Source organism: Leptodactylus fuscus, chromosome 5, assembly GCF_031893055.1.
Source record: "Leptodactylus fuscus isolate aLepFus1 chromosome 5, aLepFus1.hap2, whole genome shotgun sequence".
Taxonomy (NCBI): Eukaryota; Metazoa; Chordata; class Amphibia; order Anura; family Leptodactylidae; genus Leptodactylus; species Leptodactylus fuscus.
Window position 1 is genome coordinate 110,017,673 of NC_134269.1, and position 17,240 is coordinate 110,034,912.

The 17,240-nt window shown below is 40.9% G+C and overlaps 1 protein-coding gene across 4 annotated transcripts in view; it reads right to left on the reverse strand.

Annotated features, from left to right (window-relative positions):
* FRMD4A (FERM domain containing 4A) overlaps window positions 1-17,240 on the reverse strand; it is a 347,533-nt gene that overhangs the window by 48,530 nt on the left and 281,763 nt on the right. For all 4 annotated transcript variants that reach the window (XM_075273982.1, XM_075273980.1, XM_075273981.1 and 1 more), the window contains exons 8-11: window positions 14,753-14,836; window positions 13,054-13,119; window positions 5,970-6,027; window positions 4,212-4,298 (exon numbers count right to left, since the gene is read on the reverse strand). In XM_075273982.1, coding sequence (XP_075130083.1) covers window positions 4,212-4,298; window positions 5,970-6,027; window positions 13,054-13,119; window positions 14,753-14,836 — 295 coding nt within the window. The remainder of the gene's footprint in view (window positions 1-4,211; window positions 4,299-5,969; window positions 6,028-13,053; window positions 13,120-14,752; window positions 14,837-17,240) is intronic.

A 17,240-nucleotide genomic window follows, 5' to 3' on the forward strand; every position in this document is an offset into this window, starting at 1 on the left:
CGCCTCCTCCAGCAGAGCCAGCGCTGATTGGCCGAATTCCGTACTCTGGCCAATCAGCGCTGGCCAATGCATTCTATTAGCCCGATGAAGTAGACCTGAATGTGTGTGCTTAGCACACACATTCAGCTCTACTTCATTGGGCTAATAGAATGCATTGGCCAATCAGCGCTGGCCAATGCATTCTATTAGCTTGATGAAGCAGAGTGTGCACAAGGGTTCAAGCGCACCCTCGGCTCTGATGTAGCAGAGCCGAGGGTGCACAAGGGTTCAAGTGCACCCTCGGCTCTCCTACATCAGAGCCGAGGGTGCGCTTGAACCCTTGTGCAGCCTCAGCTCTGCTACATCAGAGCCGAGGGTGCGCTTGAACCCTTGTGCACACTCTGCTTCATCAAGCTAATAGAATGCATTGGCCAGCACTGATTGGCCAGAGTACCGAATTCGGCCAATCAGCGCTGGCCAATGCATCCCTATGGGAAAAAGTTTCTCACAAAAATCACAATTACACACCCGATAGAGCCCCAAAAAGTTATTTTTAATAATATTCCCCCCTAAATAAAGGTTATCCCTAGCTATCCCTGCCTGTACAGCTATCCCTGTTTCATAGTCACAAAGTTCACATTCTCATATGACCCGGATTTGAAATCCACTATTCGTCTAAAATGGAGGTCCCCTGATTTCGGCAGCCAATGACTTTTTCCAATTTTTTTCAATGCCCCCGGTGTCGTAGTTCCTGTCCCACCTCCCCTGCGCTGTTATTGGTGCAAAAAAGGCGCCAGGGAAGGTGGGAGGGGAATCGAATTTTGGCGCACTTTACCACGCGGTGTTCGATTCGATTCGAACATGGCGAACACCCTGATATCCGATCGAACATGTGTTCGATAGAACACTGTTCGCTCATCTCTAGTTATAATAATACAAAGCGGTACAGTTGACTACAATAAGTATGGAAGGCTGAGCATGAGAATAGTTCGACATGGTTAAACTTTACGCAGATTGTAGTGTTTCAGGCAAGATAATTATATCTCTGATAACCACTTTGGCTTGTGCGTGCCTTCAAGTACCATGGGAATATCTTAAAATCAGCTATTTCAGCCAGGCCACATAACCAGCTAAATTTGGCCTTATAACAAATCTAATATATGATAAGAACTGAGATGTTTTAGTTATTGGCACAATCAATATACACGTTTTAAGCAACCAGTAAAAAATATAAAAAACATAAATCCAAATGACTGATGCCCTCCATAGAGCTGGCTTCCCCCAGCGTGTATTACATGTGGAGAGCAGACACACATCCTATAGCTAATGGCTTTATATGCAGACTCTCCTGATAATTGCAGTTTCTAACTTATTTATAAGACATGGATGTGGCCATTATAATCGTTATCTAATAAGAAATGCAGAATATAGATAGTAATGACATTACTGCTAAGTGGTTTCCGCCATGTGTTGTAGCTGGAAGGAACTGTGACATACTCAGGATTTAATAAGATGTAGAGTTTTTCCTGTTTACTCTCCTCGTCATCATTAAAGCTACAGTCTTCACTGAAAAAAATCCTTTCTCTGGTACTTGGCCACTCTAAAACTTCTTCTGGAAAAGCTAGCAAGCTATGGCATGATATTCTCACAGAGAGAATTATATAGAGATACTAAGTATTTGCCAGTCCCTATTATGGAATTTCCCAGTTACCCAGCTTTCCTGGGACCTGATTGGCAATTCTGGCAAGCTCTGGCATGATTTTAGAGCAATAGGGATATTTATTTTATATTAAAAAACTATACCTAGTACTCACCAGTTCCTATTACAGTATTACCTGGTGTGACACCTAGCTTTCCCACAATCCTCAGAGAAGCACATCTGATATGGTATGGTATGGGTGTTAGGGATGTCAGTATGTATTCTCCTCACTGCAGCACTGCTCAATGCTTTTGCCATGCCGACATGTGAAGGTTTCAGCAGCTGATCCGAACTCTGAGACGATGAACCCATCAGCAGCTGAGGAGGGACATTTACGGTCTATTCTAAGCTTCCCATGTGCCTGCTATTAGTTAATTGTTGGTAGTTAGGCTCCAGTGCTTTGAATATATTGGTGGTTTGTTGTATCCTGACCTTAGCTTGTTTACTGAATATTTGCTTGCTTACTGATTTTAGCTTTGACTGCTAACTCTTGGATTGACAGTGGCTTGGACACATTTATTCCTTTGAGTCCACTCTTCTGGTTTGACCTGCCTTGTTAGTATTGGGTGGGTCCTGTTCTCATTTCAGTTTGTAGTGCATCTATTTCTTACACTTATTTCTTACCACACTCAATGTATAGACAATGTGTATGCAGTTTAAACCCAGCCCGTTTTCTGACTTGCATGCACTAGTATTGGAGGGGAAAAAGGAGCAGATCATGGCTGCTGTCCTAGAGAAGGACATTGCTGGTTTTCTAATTTATGTTTCATGTTTTATAATTGTAAAATGAGTAAGAAAGATGAGATGATGTGAGGTGTCATTTAGGTAACAATTTCACCTTTTTAGTAATGCTTTAAAGCAAGTTGATTAGGTCCAGAATGCATCTCAAACAGTGCTATGGTTGGACCAGTTTTCCCCTTTTGATAGATTTCCCCAATAATTTGTAGGAAAAACATCACCCTCCCATAATACTATCCAAATGGTCGAATATTTCAGTACTGTAAAATAATTCAAACATTTGCTTTGCCATAAACAGTACATCCTGTAATTTTCTGAAGGTGAGATCCTCTGCTGTATTTATTACTCAGAAAACAGATTCTGCCTTGATCTGCCTACAGCTTGGGATGTTTTCACTCCATCAAACCAGCAAGTGAATACTAATTTATCCACAGGAGGCTAGACCAATATTGACACCTTCCTTGGCTTGCAACTCTGTAGGTCTGCTGTGATATGCAAATTATACAAGCCATCAATTACTTCTCCAAGCTGTCACTGCTATTATCTGTCTGAGATACGCTGGAGGAATCTGAGTTATAGTAAATACATAGCTGTAGTACTTTGCTTTAAACATTCCTTATACGTTATATGTGTGTTGGCTGAACCCCCTGATTTCAGTGATGGGGTATGTAATGTGTATGGTGTATGTAATGTGTATGGGGTCCTTCTGTCTTTCCCCCTGATTTCAGTGGGTTCGATCGGCTATGTAATATGTATGGCCTATGTAATGTGTATGGTCCTTCTGTCTTCCCTCCCCTTTTTACAGAGGGTGAGAGCGATGAAGATCAGCCAGTTACATTTCAATTGCCCCATCTTTTTGTTCTTTTGGAGATAAGCCACTGCCAGATATGTCAGGAAACCACTTTCTCCTAGCTCCCATTCTGTACACATACACTACTAGGCCGAGTGTTCATGTGTAAGGATGAGTCAGTGAAGATCACTTTTAGCCAAACAAAGCTGTTTAATATGTACAGTCAATATGGGAAGATACATACACTAGCTTTGATCATGTTACATAGTGCAAAAAAAGTAATATGCCTGGCATATGTGTTCTTATGAGCATGTATGAGAGTAAGGGGGAAAAAAAAGAATCCTTTGGAGAGAGATTTTTCAAATATATGCAAATAAACTGTGGTGGTGTTGCCTACAGAAACCAATTGGTAGCTGGAATGCAACAGGTCACAGTGGTTTGCTCTTAAATGTTCTTTTGTTTTTGTTCTTATAGCTTCTTTTAATACTCTAGTAGGTAATGACCATGTTTGGTATAAGTTGTTTTTACAAGTGCCTGCCGTGGCTTTCTCTCGGTTTCCTTTTCAGAAAATATGCATGCTCAGCTGAGCCATATATGCATGTACATACGGGATTTGGAAGAGGGAGTTGTTCAGCCGATAATTATCCCATATGTATTACCAGCCTATGACTCTCTTCAGATATGGCTTATGCGCATAATGGTTGTCATGCTGCTCTGTCAGTTCTGTTGCAACTTATAATGGGATTTGTCTGTACTCGATTTTGGTTTCCGTTGTCATTATATCAACAACTGTGCTGCATGCTTTGCTTTTCTTGCTGTCAAATATTGCACTGCTGATGGTTGATAGCTTTATATGTTGTGCTTATGCAATGTTTACAAATTTTGAGGTCCATGGCAGTAAGGAGAAGGTTTCTCATCATTTTAATATGTATACCCAGCTTTATATAGGACAGTTTCAATATTTAATCGTTTGTTTGATTATTTTGACAATTAAACTAAACATACCTTTCGTGGTTTTACTTTATCATGATGGTCGTATTGGAAAATCCCTTTGTAGCTAAGTCCCAACCACCAAGGGATTCCTTGTTTGTCCTGTAAAAAGGAGAAGAAGTGAAGCAATATTATTTATGGTGCATACAATTATAGGAATTATCTATACACTATATTTCTCTGAAATTATATTATTATAGGTTTTAATAACATTATTCTGTTATTTATAGTGGCTTCTAGGAGACAACACTACTAAGATAATACTGAGTATGTCATAGTAGATATTCACGCAATGCTTCCAGGAAAACATATGTAAATAACCATTTCCCATAGATTTGTTTTTCAGCTAAAACTAATATACATTAGCGCTCATGAAATGTACATCCTATTTTTTCAGTAGTTTTTAAGTCCTACTTTAATAATAAAGCATTGGACAGAGTTGCTCATATACATTAACCTTATCATAAAGCGTACATCTGGTTTAGGAGTGAGAGGCCCTGTCATGTCCTAATATATTGCTCATCCCATGTAATGCTAGAAATGAGTAATAGAAGTCTCTTGTGGGATCTTAGCTATTTTCTTATCAATAATTCAACAACGTTCTTGTGTACATCTCTGACTAGACAATTTGTCTGGAGAGCAGGGAATGAGAACACATCATGGGTGAGGATGCAGGGACCAAAGGTCACCGTATCCATCTGCTGCTTCCCTATAATATGGGCAGAGTATATGGAAAAAGAAACATCTGCACTGTTAAACCACATGTATAACTTCCTTTGACGGCAACAAGTAAAAGGCCACTCACTATAAAGATTGTATCACTTGTGCGGCATTGGTTGTAGCAGGGGCAGCCATTTTGCAATCTGACACATTATTCACTAAGCGATAGGTTAAAATCTTTATAATCTAATATCATGTGTCCACTTGCTTCATACTCCAGAACGTATCTAGGGATAGCCAAATTGGACATAGTTGGGTTTCCTATGCAGTTCCTATGTAGCCTGGACATGAATATTAGTCCAGTACAATTCAACCACATGTCTTTAACATGTCACACTATAGACCTAATACATTCCATGGTGAGGTGTGTAGTGATATTTAAATACTATACAATGGGGGAGAGTTATTATTACTGTCTACAATTTAGAAAGTTTATGATGCTGCACATGTCAAGCAGACCAGACCCTTTATATAACTGTCAGTCCAATACTCATTCAGCTGACAGCTATCTTACCCATCATCTCCCCTTACACATACACTCCGCATGGCCCAGCAGTGCAGCTTCCGCTAAAGTAGTCTGAAATCCAATTGTCCTAGCTCTGTGTCCTCTGACATCTGTCTCCCCCTACATATTACGTGGATTTGGCCGATACATATCTAATGTGTATGGCCGGCTTTAGACTATTTCATCTCACTTAGCACCGCATTGGCTTACTTAAGATCAACATCGTGCACCAAAGTTTTGTCTCCTTTTCTAAAGACTTTTAAAATCTGTCTAGTAAGGCACAAAACTATCTAAACACACAATGAATGTGGCCTGTGTTTCTGAGCAAATGGAGATTGAGTTCTGGCGCATTTATCTTAACAAATATTCCCCAATGTTTTCTTAAATGAACAGTGGACCTGGCTGGACATTTTACTAGGCTACTCAATCAACATCGCTTATTGACTGTGGATTGTTGCTGATGTTATTAGCAGTCTCTTAGATCTGTTGTATAACACTATCCCATATTTTATGTCACTCGTAAAGCTCTTATTTAAGTATAAGCTTACCTTAACAGCATAATAATGCACTCCATACGTGGGAAGGGATTCTACAATACTCATATAACTGGAACAGAAAAAGTAAAAATCTCATGTGAAAATGTGTTGATACATAGCAACTAGATTCATTTTGTTACTCACACTATTGCAGTATTTCAGACCTGCCTGAATGAAATCATATAATTTCCACAAAAAGGAATTCTCACAAATATATCAGATAGTATGGCCTCTTGTAGGTTTACGGTTTGTCTTGTTGATGATATGATAGATTTGTCAGGTCTAGGAATTGCTTTTGTCAAAAGTTGAAATTAAAAATGACATTAGTCATATATGTACTACTGGTCTGATAGTGATTCACATTTTCCATCAACATCAGTGTTAACACAGCTTAGGTCAATTTTATATAGGACATTATACTACTGTTATGGCCAATATTATAGAACTGAACCTAAGTGTAAAACTGAGTCTAGCATTTCTCAATTCAACTACAACATCAAAATGTGAAGAAATTCCAGGCCGGTCCTACACACGCTGGATTAATAAACACTTATTATATGTATCCTACTAATATTATAAATGTGAAATGTGTTTGTTCCTGAATCACGCTGAAGTGCCCCAACAGATTACAGTGAAATTTGATACATACCTCCAATGGCACCCGGTGTCAGGATTTGAACCTGTGACCTGCTGTTTTACCCGGTGTCTCCTTGCTACCTGAGCTATCAGGCTTGTGGAATAATGGCCTGTTGGACGTCTGTGTGGAACCTACTGCTGAGGCTCATCAGCTACTGCTAATAATTGGAACCCGCCCTGTATTAACCTTGATTGGACTGGCTATATATAGGTAACTCTGACACTTCCTGTTTGTGTTGGTATTGTGTTCAGTTTATTCCGGATACAGCCTGAACACCCAGGAGACCTCCTTGCTGGAGATCTTCTTCGGTTCTTTGGAACTTCACCTGCAAGCTCACCGTAGCTTGACTACAGCCCTTGAAAGACTACAGACTTCTACCTGGTCTTTAATCAGCTGATCTTGGACTACTACCTCAGCCCCTGTGGGCCATCCACCTGCTGTCTCCAGCCTCCTCTGTGTTTCCCGACGACTGGACTCCTGATCCCGTACCACCAGTAGCGTGACAGGATACCAACACTTACAATGGAGTCCGTTGGGAAAGAAGCTTGGGAGGCTCGCTTCAAAAAGGTACAAGCTGCCTTGGGCGCAATGTATACGGAGGTCCAAGATATGAAGCACCAATGGGAAACTTTTGATCAAATGACCACTGGGAAAATTAACATGCATGGCCAAGCTCTGCAGGAATTGCAGACATCTATGAATACGGTCACAGCACGTATTGCACAGCTAGATGCACAAGGCCTGATTCCCACCTCTGCTCCATCCCCGAGATTGCCGCCATTTAGATTCAATGGTGACCGGGATAAATTCAGAGGATTCGTAAACCAGTGCAATTTGTATTTTGATGCACATTCTAACCAGTATCCAACTGAGAGATCAAGAGTGCTGTGCGTCATTATGCTGTTAATACACAAAGCTATTGCCTGGGCAAATCCGCTAATCGAAACCGATGACGTCTGCCTAAACAACTACAAAGACTTCATGGACACCATGAAAGGGATGTTTGATGACCCCAACCGAATGGTTACAGCAGAGACCACCATATTAACGTTGCGTCAAGGCAGACGTTCTGTTGCGGATTATGCCATGGAATTCCGGAGATGGATTGTGGACACTAGCTGGAATGACTCCGCAAGACTAGCACTTTTCAAGAGTGGACTTTCTAGCAATATTAAAGACGAACTAGCACGAGCAAAAGCTCCTTCGGTCTTCTCTGAATTTATTGATCACTGCATTCAGATTGATACTCGTCTGACCGAACGTCGACAAGAGAAATGGGGCTATGCAAACCGCACGACCAGTCAATACACTACCACATCACCGCTGGTTTATAAAAAATCATCTGATCAGCAGTCCCGAGAATCCCAACCAGAATCGATGCAGATTGATGCAATTCAGAAACGTGAGAGTGCAGAGCGACGAGAACATGGGTTCAAAGAAAATCTGTGTTTATACTGTGGAAAGTCGGGACATTTCCTTATAAATTGCCCAAGCCGCTCTGCGAATCGCCCCTGGAGAACGGTGGCCGCTGTAATGGATCCCGATGCATCCAATGAAGAATCTTCAGCTTCAGATGGGGAACAGTCAGCTGGAGAAAGTGTCCATTATATCTCATCAGTGACCTCTCAGGTTAAAAAGGAAAACAAGGATTCACATTACTTTGTCCCTCTTAAATTATTGGTCATTTCTATGTGGATATCTACATCAGCTATGGTGGATTCCGGGGCTAGCGGAAATTTCATGGACTTTGGTTTCGCTCAGAAACATGGAATACGCTCATCTAAGAGACATTCACCTATTGTGATGGAGACTGTGGACGGGTCTCCCCTGAGTTCGGGACCTGTAGACAAGGAAACTGTACCTTTGGAGATTCACATTGAACCTCAGCATCGTGAAACTCTCTCATTTTTACTAATTTCTTCTCCACACTTTCCAGTCATCTTAGGCCTACCTTGGTTACAGGCACAAAATCCTTCCATCAATTGGGGAACTAAGATGCTGAGTTTTCCCCCAAAAGACAATGAGATAAAAGACCAACCCGAACCAACAAATCCAGTCTCTACTCAAGACCAGGAACAGCATCAGTTACCAACAGTATATGCGGATTTGAAGGATGTTTGTGATAAACAGGAAGCTGACAAACTACCACCACACCGTTCTTACGACTGCCCAATAGAATTGCTTCCGGGAGCACCCATACCTTTTGGGACTATATACCCATTATCAGGACCTGAATTAAATGCCCTTAAGGACTTCATTGATGAGAACTTGAAGAAAGGGTTTATCCAGCCATCATCTTCTCCTGCAGGGGCTCCTATATTCTTTGTTAAGAAATCGGATGGTTCATTACGGCCAGTGGTGGATTACAGAGAACATAATAAAATTACAGTAAAAAACCGTTACCCATTACCTCTGATTCCTGAACTGTTGGAGAAAGTTCAACGAGCAAGGGTCTTTACCAAATTGGACCTAAGGGGTGCTTACAATTTAATCTGGATAAGGCCAGGTGACGAATGGAAGACTGCTTTTCGTACACGATATGGACACTTTGAAAGTTTGGTAATGCCATTCGGGCTCTGCAATGCTCCGGCTACCTTTCAACACCTAGCAAATGATATCTTCAGAGACTTACTAGATCAATTCATGGTGGTTTATCTAGATGATATACTAATTTTCTCTGAATCTCTAGAAGAACATCAGGAGCATGTAAGACGTGTATTGGAACGATTGCGGGAAAACCGACTTTACATTAAATTGGAAAAATGTGAGTTCCATCGTGAAGAGATTCAATTCCTAGGATACATCATCTCTTCTCAGGGATTGTGTATGGATCCCAGAAAGATTCAAGCGGTAATCGACTGGCCGACTCCCAGGACGGTAAAAGAAGTACAAAGATTCATAGGCTTTTCTAACTTCTACAGACGCTTTATTAAAAACTTTTCAGAGATTGTAGCCCCCATCACAGAGCTGACAAAGAAGAAAACCCACTTTGCCTGGACTCCACAAGCAGAGGAAGCTTTCTCTCGTTTGAAAGGTAAATTCACCACAGCTCCAGTACTACGTCAACCCGATCCAGAACTTGCGTTTGTGGTCGAAGTAGATGCATCAGACTGTGCAGTTGGGGCCATCCTCTCTCAGAGGTCAGGTGAAAAGAAGTTGTTACATCCATGTGCATTCTTCTCTCAGCAAATGTCTTCTGCAGAGAGAAACTATGATGTGGGAAATAAAGAATTGCTTGCCATCGTCTCAGCATTTAAAGAGTGGAGACACCATCTACAAGGAGCTTCACAACAGATACTAGTTCTAACTGATCACCGTAACTTGGAGTTCATTAGATCAGCCAAGTGCCTCTCCCCTCATCAGACCCGATGGAGCCTATTTTTGAACCACTTCAATTTTACAATATCATTCCGACCAGGATCTCGTAATGGAAAGGCAGACGCTCTGTCACGCATGTTTTCTTGTGATATTAATCCCTCAGCTCCACCTACTCCCATTGTCTCTGAGGCAAGAATTGTAGGTATTATCCATGAAGGTGATCTGTTGGAGAACCTTAAAGCGGCCTATGACACTGATCCATTCTTATCACACCCGTCAGGAGATGTACATCTATTCTTTAGAAATCAAGTATGGACTGATGGACAGCATCTATACATACCAGAAGCAATGCGTCTGAGGATTCTACAGTTCGTACATGATTCCAGATTGGCAGGACACAAGGGAGTACAGAAGACATATGAGCTATTATCTTGTTTCTTCTGGTGGCCCGGCTGTCTGGAAGACGCAAAGAAATACGTTCTCTCTTGCGATACCTGTACTAGGTATAAACTTTCACGTTCTTCACCAATGGGGTTGCTGCAACCATTGTCCATTCCAGCACGACCATGGAGTTCGATCTCAATGGACTTCATAGTGGATCTGCCTAACTCCAAAGGAAAAACGTCAATATTGGTAGTGGTAGATCGACTTACCAAAGCAGCTCATTTCATCCCTTGTACCGGTTTGCCTTCAGCCAAAGAGACTGCTGATTTGATAGTCCAAAATATCTTTCGCCTTCATGGTGTGCCAGATGAGGTGGTCTCAGATCGTGGGGTGCAGTTCACGTCTAAATTCTGGAGAAGTTTCTGTACATCACTTGATATCAAGCTTCATTTGTTAACGGCCTATCATCCTCAGACTAATGGTCAGACAGAACGTACAAACCAGACGCTAGAACAATACCTGCGCTGTTACATCTGCCATTTACAGGATGACTGGGTAGACTTATTACCTTTTGCAGAATTCTCATACAACAACTCTCAAAATTCTTCAACAAAGCAAACACCATTTTTTGCAAATCTGGGATATCATCCAAGTATTCTCCTAAAAAATCCAGTGGCTCCACTAATCCCAGCAGTTACAGAAAGAATCGCGTCACTGCAACAAAATCTGAAAATGTTAAAAGAAACATTGGGAGCGGCTCAGGAGCGATATAAGAAAACAGCAGATAAACATCGGAGACCAGCACCTGAATACAAAGTAGGGGATCGAGTATGGCTTTCTACCCGAAATATTAAGCTGAAGGTCCCTTCACCCAAACTGGGACAGAAATTTATTGGACCCTATAAGATCTCTAAAATAATTAGTCCTCTGGCGGTACGTCTACAACTTCCAGAAACAATGAGAATTCATCCTGTTTTCCATGTGTCTCTATTGAAAGTCGCTACAGCCAATCCATTTCCTGAACGGTCCTCTCAACCTCCAGATTCAGTGGAAGTGGATGGACAAGAAGAATTTGTCGTGGAAAAGATTCTGGACTCCCGTATATACAGAAATCGACTACAATACCTTATCAAATGGCAAGGGTATGGTGTGGAAGAAAACTCATGGGAACCGGTATCTAACATCAATGCTCCTCGTTTGATTAGACGTTTCATCAGCAGTATCCGGCAAAACCAGGTCCTGTGGCGCCCAGAGGTCGCCGTTAGGAGGGGAGTGATGTCAGGATTTGAACCTGTGACCTGCTGTTTTACCCGGTGTCTCCTTGCTACCTGAGCTATCAGGCTTGTGGAATAATGGCCTGTTGGACGTCTGTGTGGACCCTACTGCTGAGGCTCATCAGCTACTGCTAATAATTGGAACCCGCCCTGTATTAACCTTGATTGGACTGGCTATATATAGGTGACTCTGACACTTCCTGTTTGTGTTGGTATTGTGTTCAGTTTATTCCGGATACAGCCTGAACACCCAGGAGACCTCCTTGCTGGAGATCTTCTTCGGTTCTTTGGAACTTCACCTGCAAGCTCACCGTAGCTTGACTACAGCCCTTGAAAGACTACAGACTTCTACCTGGTCTTTAATCAGCTGATCTTGGACTACTACCTCAGCCCCTGTGGGCCATCCACCTGCTGTCTCCAGCCTCCTCTGTGTTTCCCGACGACTGGACTCCTGATCCCGTACCACCAGTAGCGTGACACCCGGAAAAAAAGATAGGCGCATTAACATCACTGTAGCATGCCGGGTTTTCCAACCACGAGCCCCGTAAGCATGACCGACAGAGGCTGAAGGACCTGCGATGAGGTCATCGCAACCATGTGCGCTGTAACCCCATTGGACCATGCGACGGAGAGGGCGGTGCTGTGGAGGCGCCCTTCATGCCAATCTGGGATTGGAGCAGCCAATACAGGGGGCAGAGCTACCCGCAGTCGCAGTATGAGTCGGGCGGAGGGGGAGACCGGGGTGGCAGGGGTGAGGAGCACAGGGTGGCGAGTAGAGGCGGGGCAGGGGAAGTGGGAGGGGAGGCCGGGGTGTCGGGGGGAGGCAGGGTTTCACGACAGGGGGAGAAAAGGTAGGCCGGGGTAGCGGCAGCTGCAAGGCAATAGAGGGGCCAGAGCTGCGCTGCAGGTGGGTCGCACAAGGAGGGAGGGGGTCGCGGACAAAGTCGCGGGTATTGCTATTTCTATAATAAGCGTTGAATGGAGTTGCCAAACCTGTCAGAATATCGGCCATAATGATTGATAGATTAAAACTAGTGATAGTTATTAGAGATTATAGAAAAATGTATGTATCCTTAACATAGGCCATAAATTTGAGATTGTGTGGGTCCAGCTCTTAGCACCCCTGCCAATCATCTATTTGAAGAGGCCAAAGTGCTTGAATAAGACAATCCTCAATACCTGGAACACCAGCTACAACATCACACACAAGAACTGTGCCTCTTCAACCAACTCATTGGTGGAAGTTCTGAAATTTGGATCTGCATCTTGAGGATAGGCCATCAATTTTTATTATTCATAATTTTCTAAAAATGCTCATTACATAAATTACAGCAAAGAAACATTACAAAACCCATATAAAACCCCCCAAAATAACATGTGTACATGAACTTTTCCGAAAGGAGCTAGAGTCACTGTATACTGCCCCCTTTAACTAAGGCATTTAAGGCATGGTACTGCTAGATAGTTGTCCACACATACTTACTTCACAATAGCTTGTCCTCTAGTTTGCCCATTGAGTTTCTTATAATATTCTATAACTCTGTCCTCGCTAGGAAAGAATAATAGAAATTATCCATTAACTATATTACTAGATATAGTTATTTAATTTCATGAAGTGGTTAAATACTAATGAAACAATTCATAATATAACATAATAGCATTATTTTTATTTATATAATATGTTGCCCTATGTTTTACACAAACCTTTACTTGTGGCTATAAAATATCACAAACAATTAGAATCAATCAATTTACATAAGATTACCGTAAGTGTTTAGAGTAATATGATTTGTCTCTATACTCATTTATGGTATAACAATAACTTGAATTTACCTACAAATGTCCCTCATTGCTTTTTAGTAAAAAAAAAATGTCCAGATTTGCACAACTACAAATCCAGCAATTGCAGAGCTCATGAAACGTACTGTCATCTCAGCTGTTCTCCCCCTAACTGCTACACTGTTAACAGTCCTTGGCAGCTGTGAGAATTCCTTGTCTGGAACTGGACCACCTGCCAATATTAAGGCTCCACAAAGTGGACAGACTGGCTCCTCCTGCACAAAGCATGGAGTAAACCCATACTCTTCCTAATTTAATAAACTAGAACATGTAAGCTATCGTCCAAAAATACACTCGCATTGTATTACTTGTACCCAATACCCATCATACAGGGGGCATGGATCTGAAACTAAACTAACTAAGCAGATCAGTAAATAAACTGACTTGTGGTTACACTTTACCTCCTGTATACTTGGTAACATACAGTTCTGCAGGGTTTAACCAGTTCTTCCTTTTAATGAACTGATATGACTTGTGTTGCATGCTTTACATAAACTGACCACATATGCACATAACCTAACTGGGATGATCTTATCGATTATAAATATATGGCTCCCATACTGATCACAGGGGCTTTGGAAATAGAGGAGGTGCTAATACAATCTGTGCAGATTATGGATAGCATGCAGTAATAGTTCCTAAATACTATATCTCTGTAACAGAAGCTGAACAATAAGTCTAGATACAGTGTACATGTTAAAAAGACTGTAAACATTAAAAAGGTAATATTTTTTAAAAAATTAAACCATTCTGTTGATATTAGATTCTTTTTTGTGTATAAAATACATTGGCTAATGATTTGGATTTCTATGATATGACACGGAGTGTGTAATACTACGGTAGGACCAAGTCAGGAGAACCTAGAAGAGCTCCGCTTCACAGTAGCTTCACCTGAAATAGCCCATACAAATGCAATATAAAACTACATGATATTTTATTATCATTTAATGAGTTAACAGTGAAACATTTCTGATTTTCAGTCCAGCCATTAAATGGGTATTCCAGGATTTAATATTTATGACCGATCCATCAATATCAGATTAGTGGGATTGCAACAGCCGGCAGCCCCAACTGATATCTGCCTGCATGGCCAAAACAGTGTACATAGTGGAAAGCTCCATAAACTCTATAGTGGACTGCAGCTCAGCTACCATTCACTTGAAGCTTGCAGTAGCTTGGCTCTGCCATTACACAGCATACAGAGCTATGTACTGTGGGTTTATTCTGCAGTCTATATCAACTGATCAGTGAGGGTATTAAGATGGGCCATCAGTATCAAAAGCCATGAAAATGTAAGAAATATACAGATACAAGCATAGGACACATCAATGTTATAATATTACCAGTAAGCAAGGGAGGGGTGCTCTTTAAGGGCTTGTGTGGGGAGCGCCGGCAACTTCTTTAAATCTGTTCTTGTTAGTTCATCACTAGGAGGAAAGAAAGGAGATCAGAATACATAACAAAATCACACATATCTGACCTACACAGCTGCCAAAATCCTGCCGAGTGATGGCTCATTTCTTGGCTTCCCAGCCAGGTGTTACTTTCTTAAAGACCACAGAATAAAGTAATCCCATCATCTGTTTTGAAGTTTGCTTTTAAGGAAGATAAAACTGAACCAAACAGCAAGCCACAGAATGAGCACATAAAGTATTACCAGTTGTCTTGAAATTGACATGTTGCACTTGTCAGATAATAAAGTGCTAGGCTATTGAACAATACAGATCCTAAAGGGCTCTCAACATTTAATATTCTATTTTGTATCCCTCATCCTTATTACTTAGGTAACTCACAAACAGTCTTGACACTCACACAATTTAGGCCTATACCAGGCAACTTTATGCAGACACATTCATAAACACAAAATGTCACAAAAGCGAATTTGTGAAGAAGACCTGAAATGAATGGGTTTAAAAATGAGATGCAAATGTGGAACGTCTTCTCTTTCCAATATAGATCAGGATATTATTAAAGTGATACAATAATATTGTCATTTAATAACGCCAGGGTTATTCAGTTTCACCTTCTTAAGGTATGGGTGCAGTGAAATATTGCTCAATTGATAAACAATAATTGGGTTTTGCTGTAGAAATTATGTATGTGATAAAATAATACAACCATAGCTCTGCTCTTCTGGCTTCTATTACAATTCCATACTGTACCAGATTTTTATCAACAAAGTCCTTAATAATGATTAACTAAAAATATTATTTTAAGCCTTTATAATACATGTACCCTCAACAGGGTCTCAGTTATACAAAGCTTATAGCCCAATATGCTGCTCTTATTCTCCTTGAGTATTGTGAACTGCCTCTTTTTTGGTGACGGGACAAGTATAGCTTTTGCACTAGGGTCCTAGAATGTCAAACTAGGTTTCTGTCAAGAACGTAGTCTAATAGGATCATATCCCTTATAAAGTTTAAGTATCTTCAGTTGTGGAGTTTGAAGCCAAGTCTATTTTATTTATTTTGTGCATGAAAGTATGAAATTCACATATGCTGAAGAATTAGTCAGTGAAGGCCCAAAATACAGTATATTATCTAGAAGCACAATTATTTACTGTATATTATAGAATACGTGTGGCAACCCAGAAAGCAGAAGAATTAACCTTTCCACATGGAAAACGGACTATCCCAGATCTTGACTCTGTGGATTGTCGATTTCTCTATAAATGTCTTGCAAAAACTGCTTGATAAGTGTAAATAGATTAAAATGCAAAACTATAATTTTCTAATCAATAACATTTTCTGATCAATAACATGAGCCAAGAAACTATACTGTGACCACTCCATTTCGATGGTAGACATGTGCATGTTTCTTTTCTGGCACTCTGTATGCAGTGTATGCTTTAGTCTTTATACATAACGAATGACAGTAAATTATAGTGTGAGCGCTAACAGAAGCCTAAGGAGTGTAAACCAGTATGGATGAGAAAATATTGAATACAAAAGACACCTTTGTGGCGCCTCAGCCACTTTCTTTGCAGCTTAAAGAATTCAGGTCTTTTTATACCTTCCCTATTGTTCCTTTATAGCATGTACCCTGTTATTAGAGAGCTGATATTAAAGGATCATACTTCAATAATACTATTAGTGTCTGTACACACAACACATAAAATATGCTGACTTGTTACGCTGCATTTCTTGTTAGTATTTCATCGCAACTCTTAGTAATATGTTTCCCTTTCATAAAGGTTGATTCATTCTTATATTGATGGTTTCTCTCTCTCTCTCTGAATTCCCAGATTATTATACACAATATATGATCTCCCTTTGTCCACTGTTTTTTAGAACCAGAATTGAGTTCTCAGGAGAAATTACAACTCACTCTAGTAGTTTACATAAAAAAAAGCAACACAGTGATGCATACCACTAGAATGAGAGTGACTTTTTGATGGTAGCACACCACCCTTGGGAGACACCCATTTAGTTAAGCTACGTCCAATGTTTTTGGAAGATGAATAGTATCAATGTAGATACTAAAGACCATGGAAAAGTGAGTTTAATTTGTCACAAACAACGAGAGCTATGAACATAGCCAGAAGTCACAGACTTCTCCTCAAGCGGAGCTGAGGGGGATCATCGACACCAATAACACGCTCATTATATGGCGTCTCAGCGAGCTGCTGAGATGCCAGAACAATCACAGGCACGGCATGAGGAATAAGTTCAGCAGCAGGCCAGCTTAAGAGCTGCCAAAACACCAGAGCAGGCAAACCATTGACGGCACCAATTTGCTGAATATAAGGCGGATCATCAATGCCAACAACATGCAGGCGAAGTCTCAGGCAGAAGCTAGTTATATATAATTCCTTCAGTTTAATATGTTTTT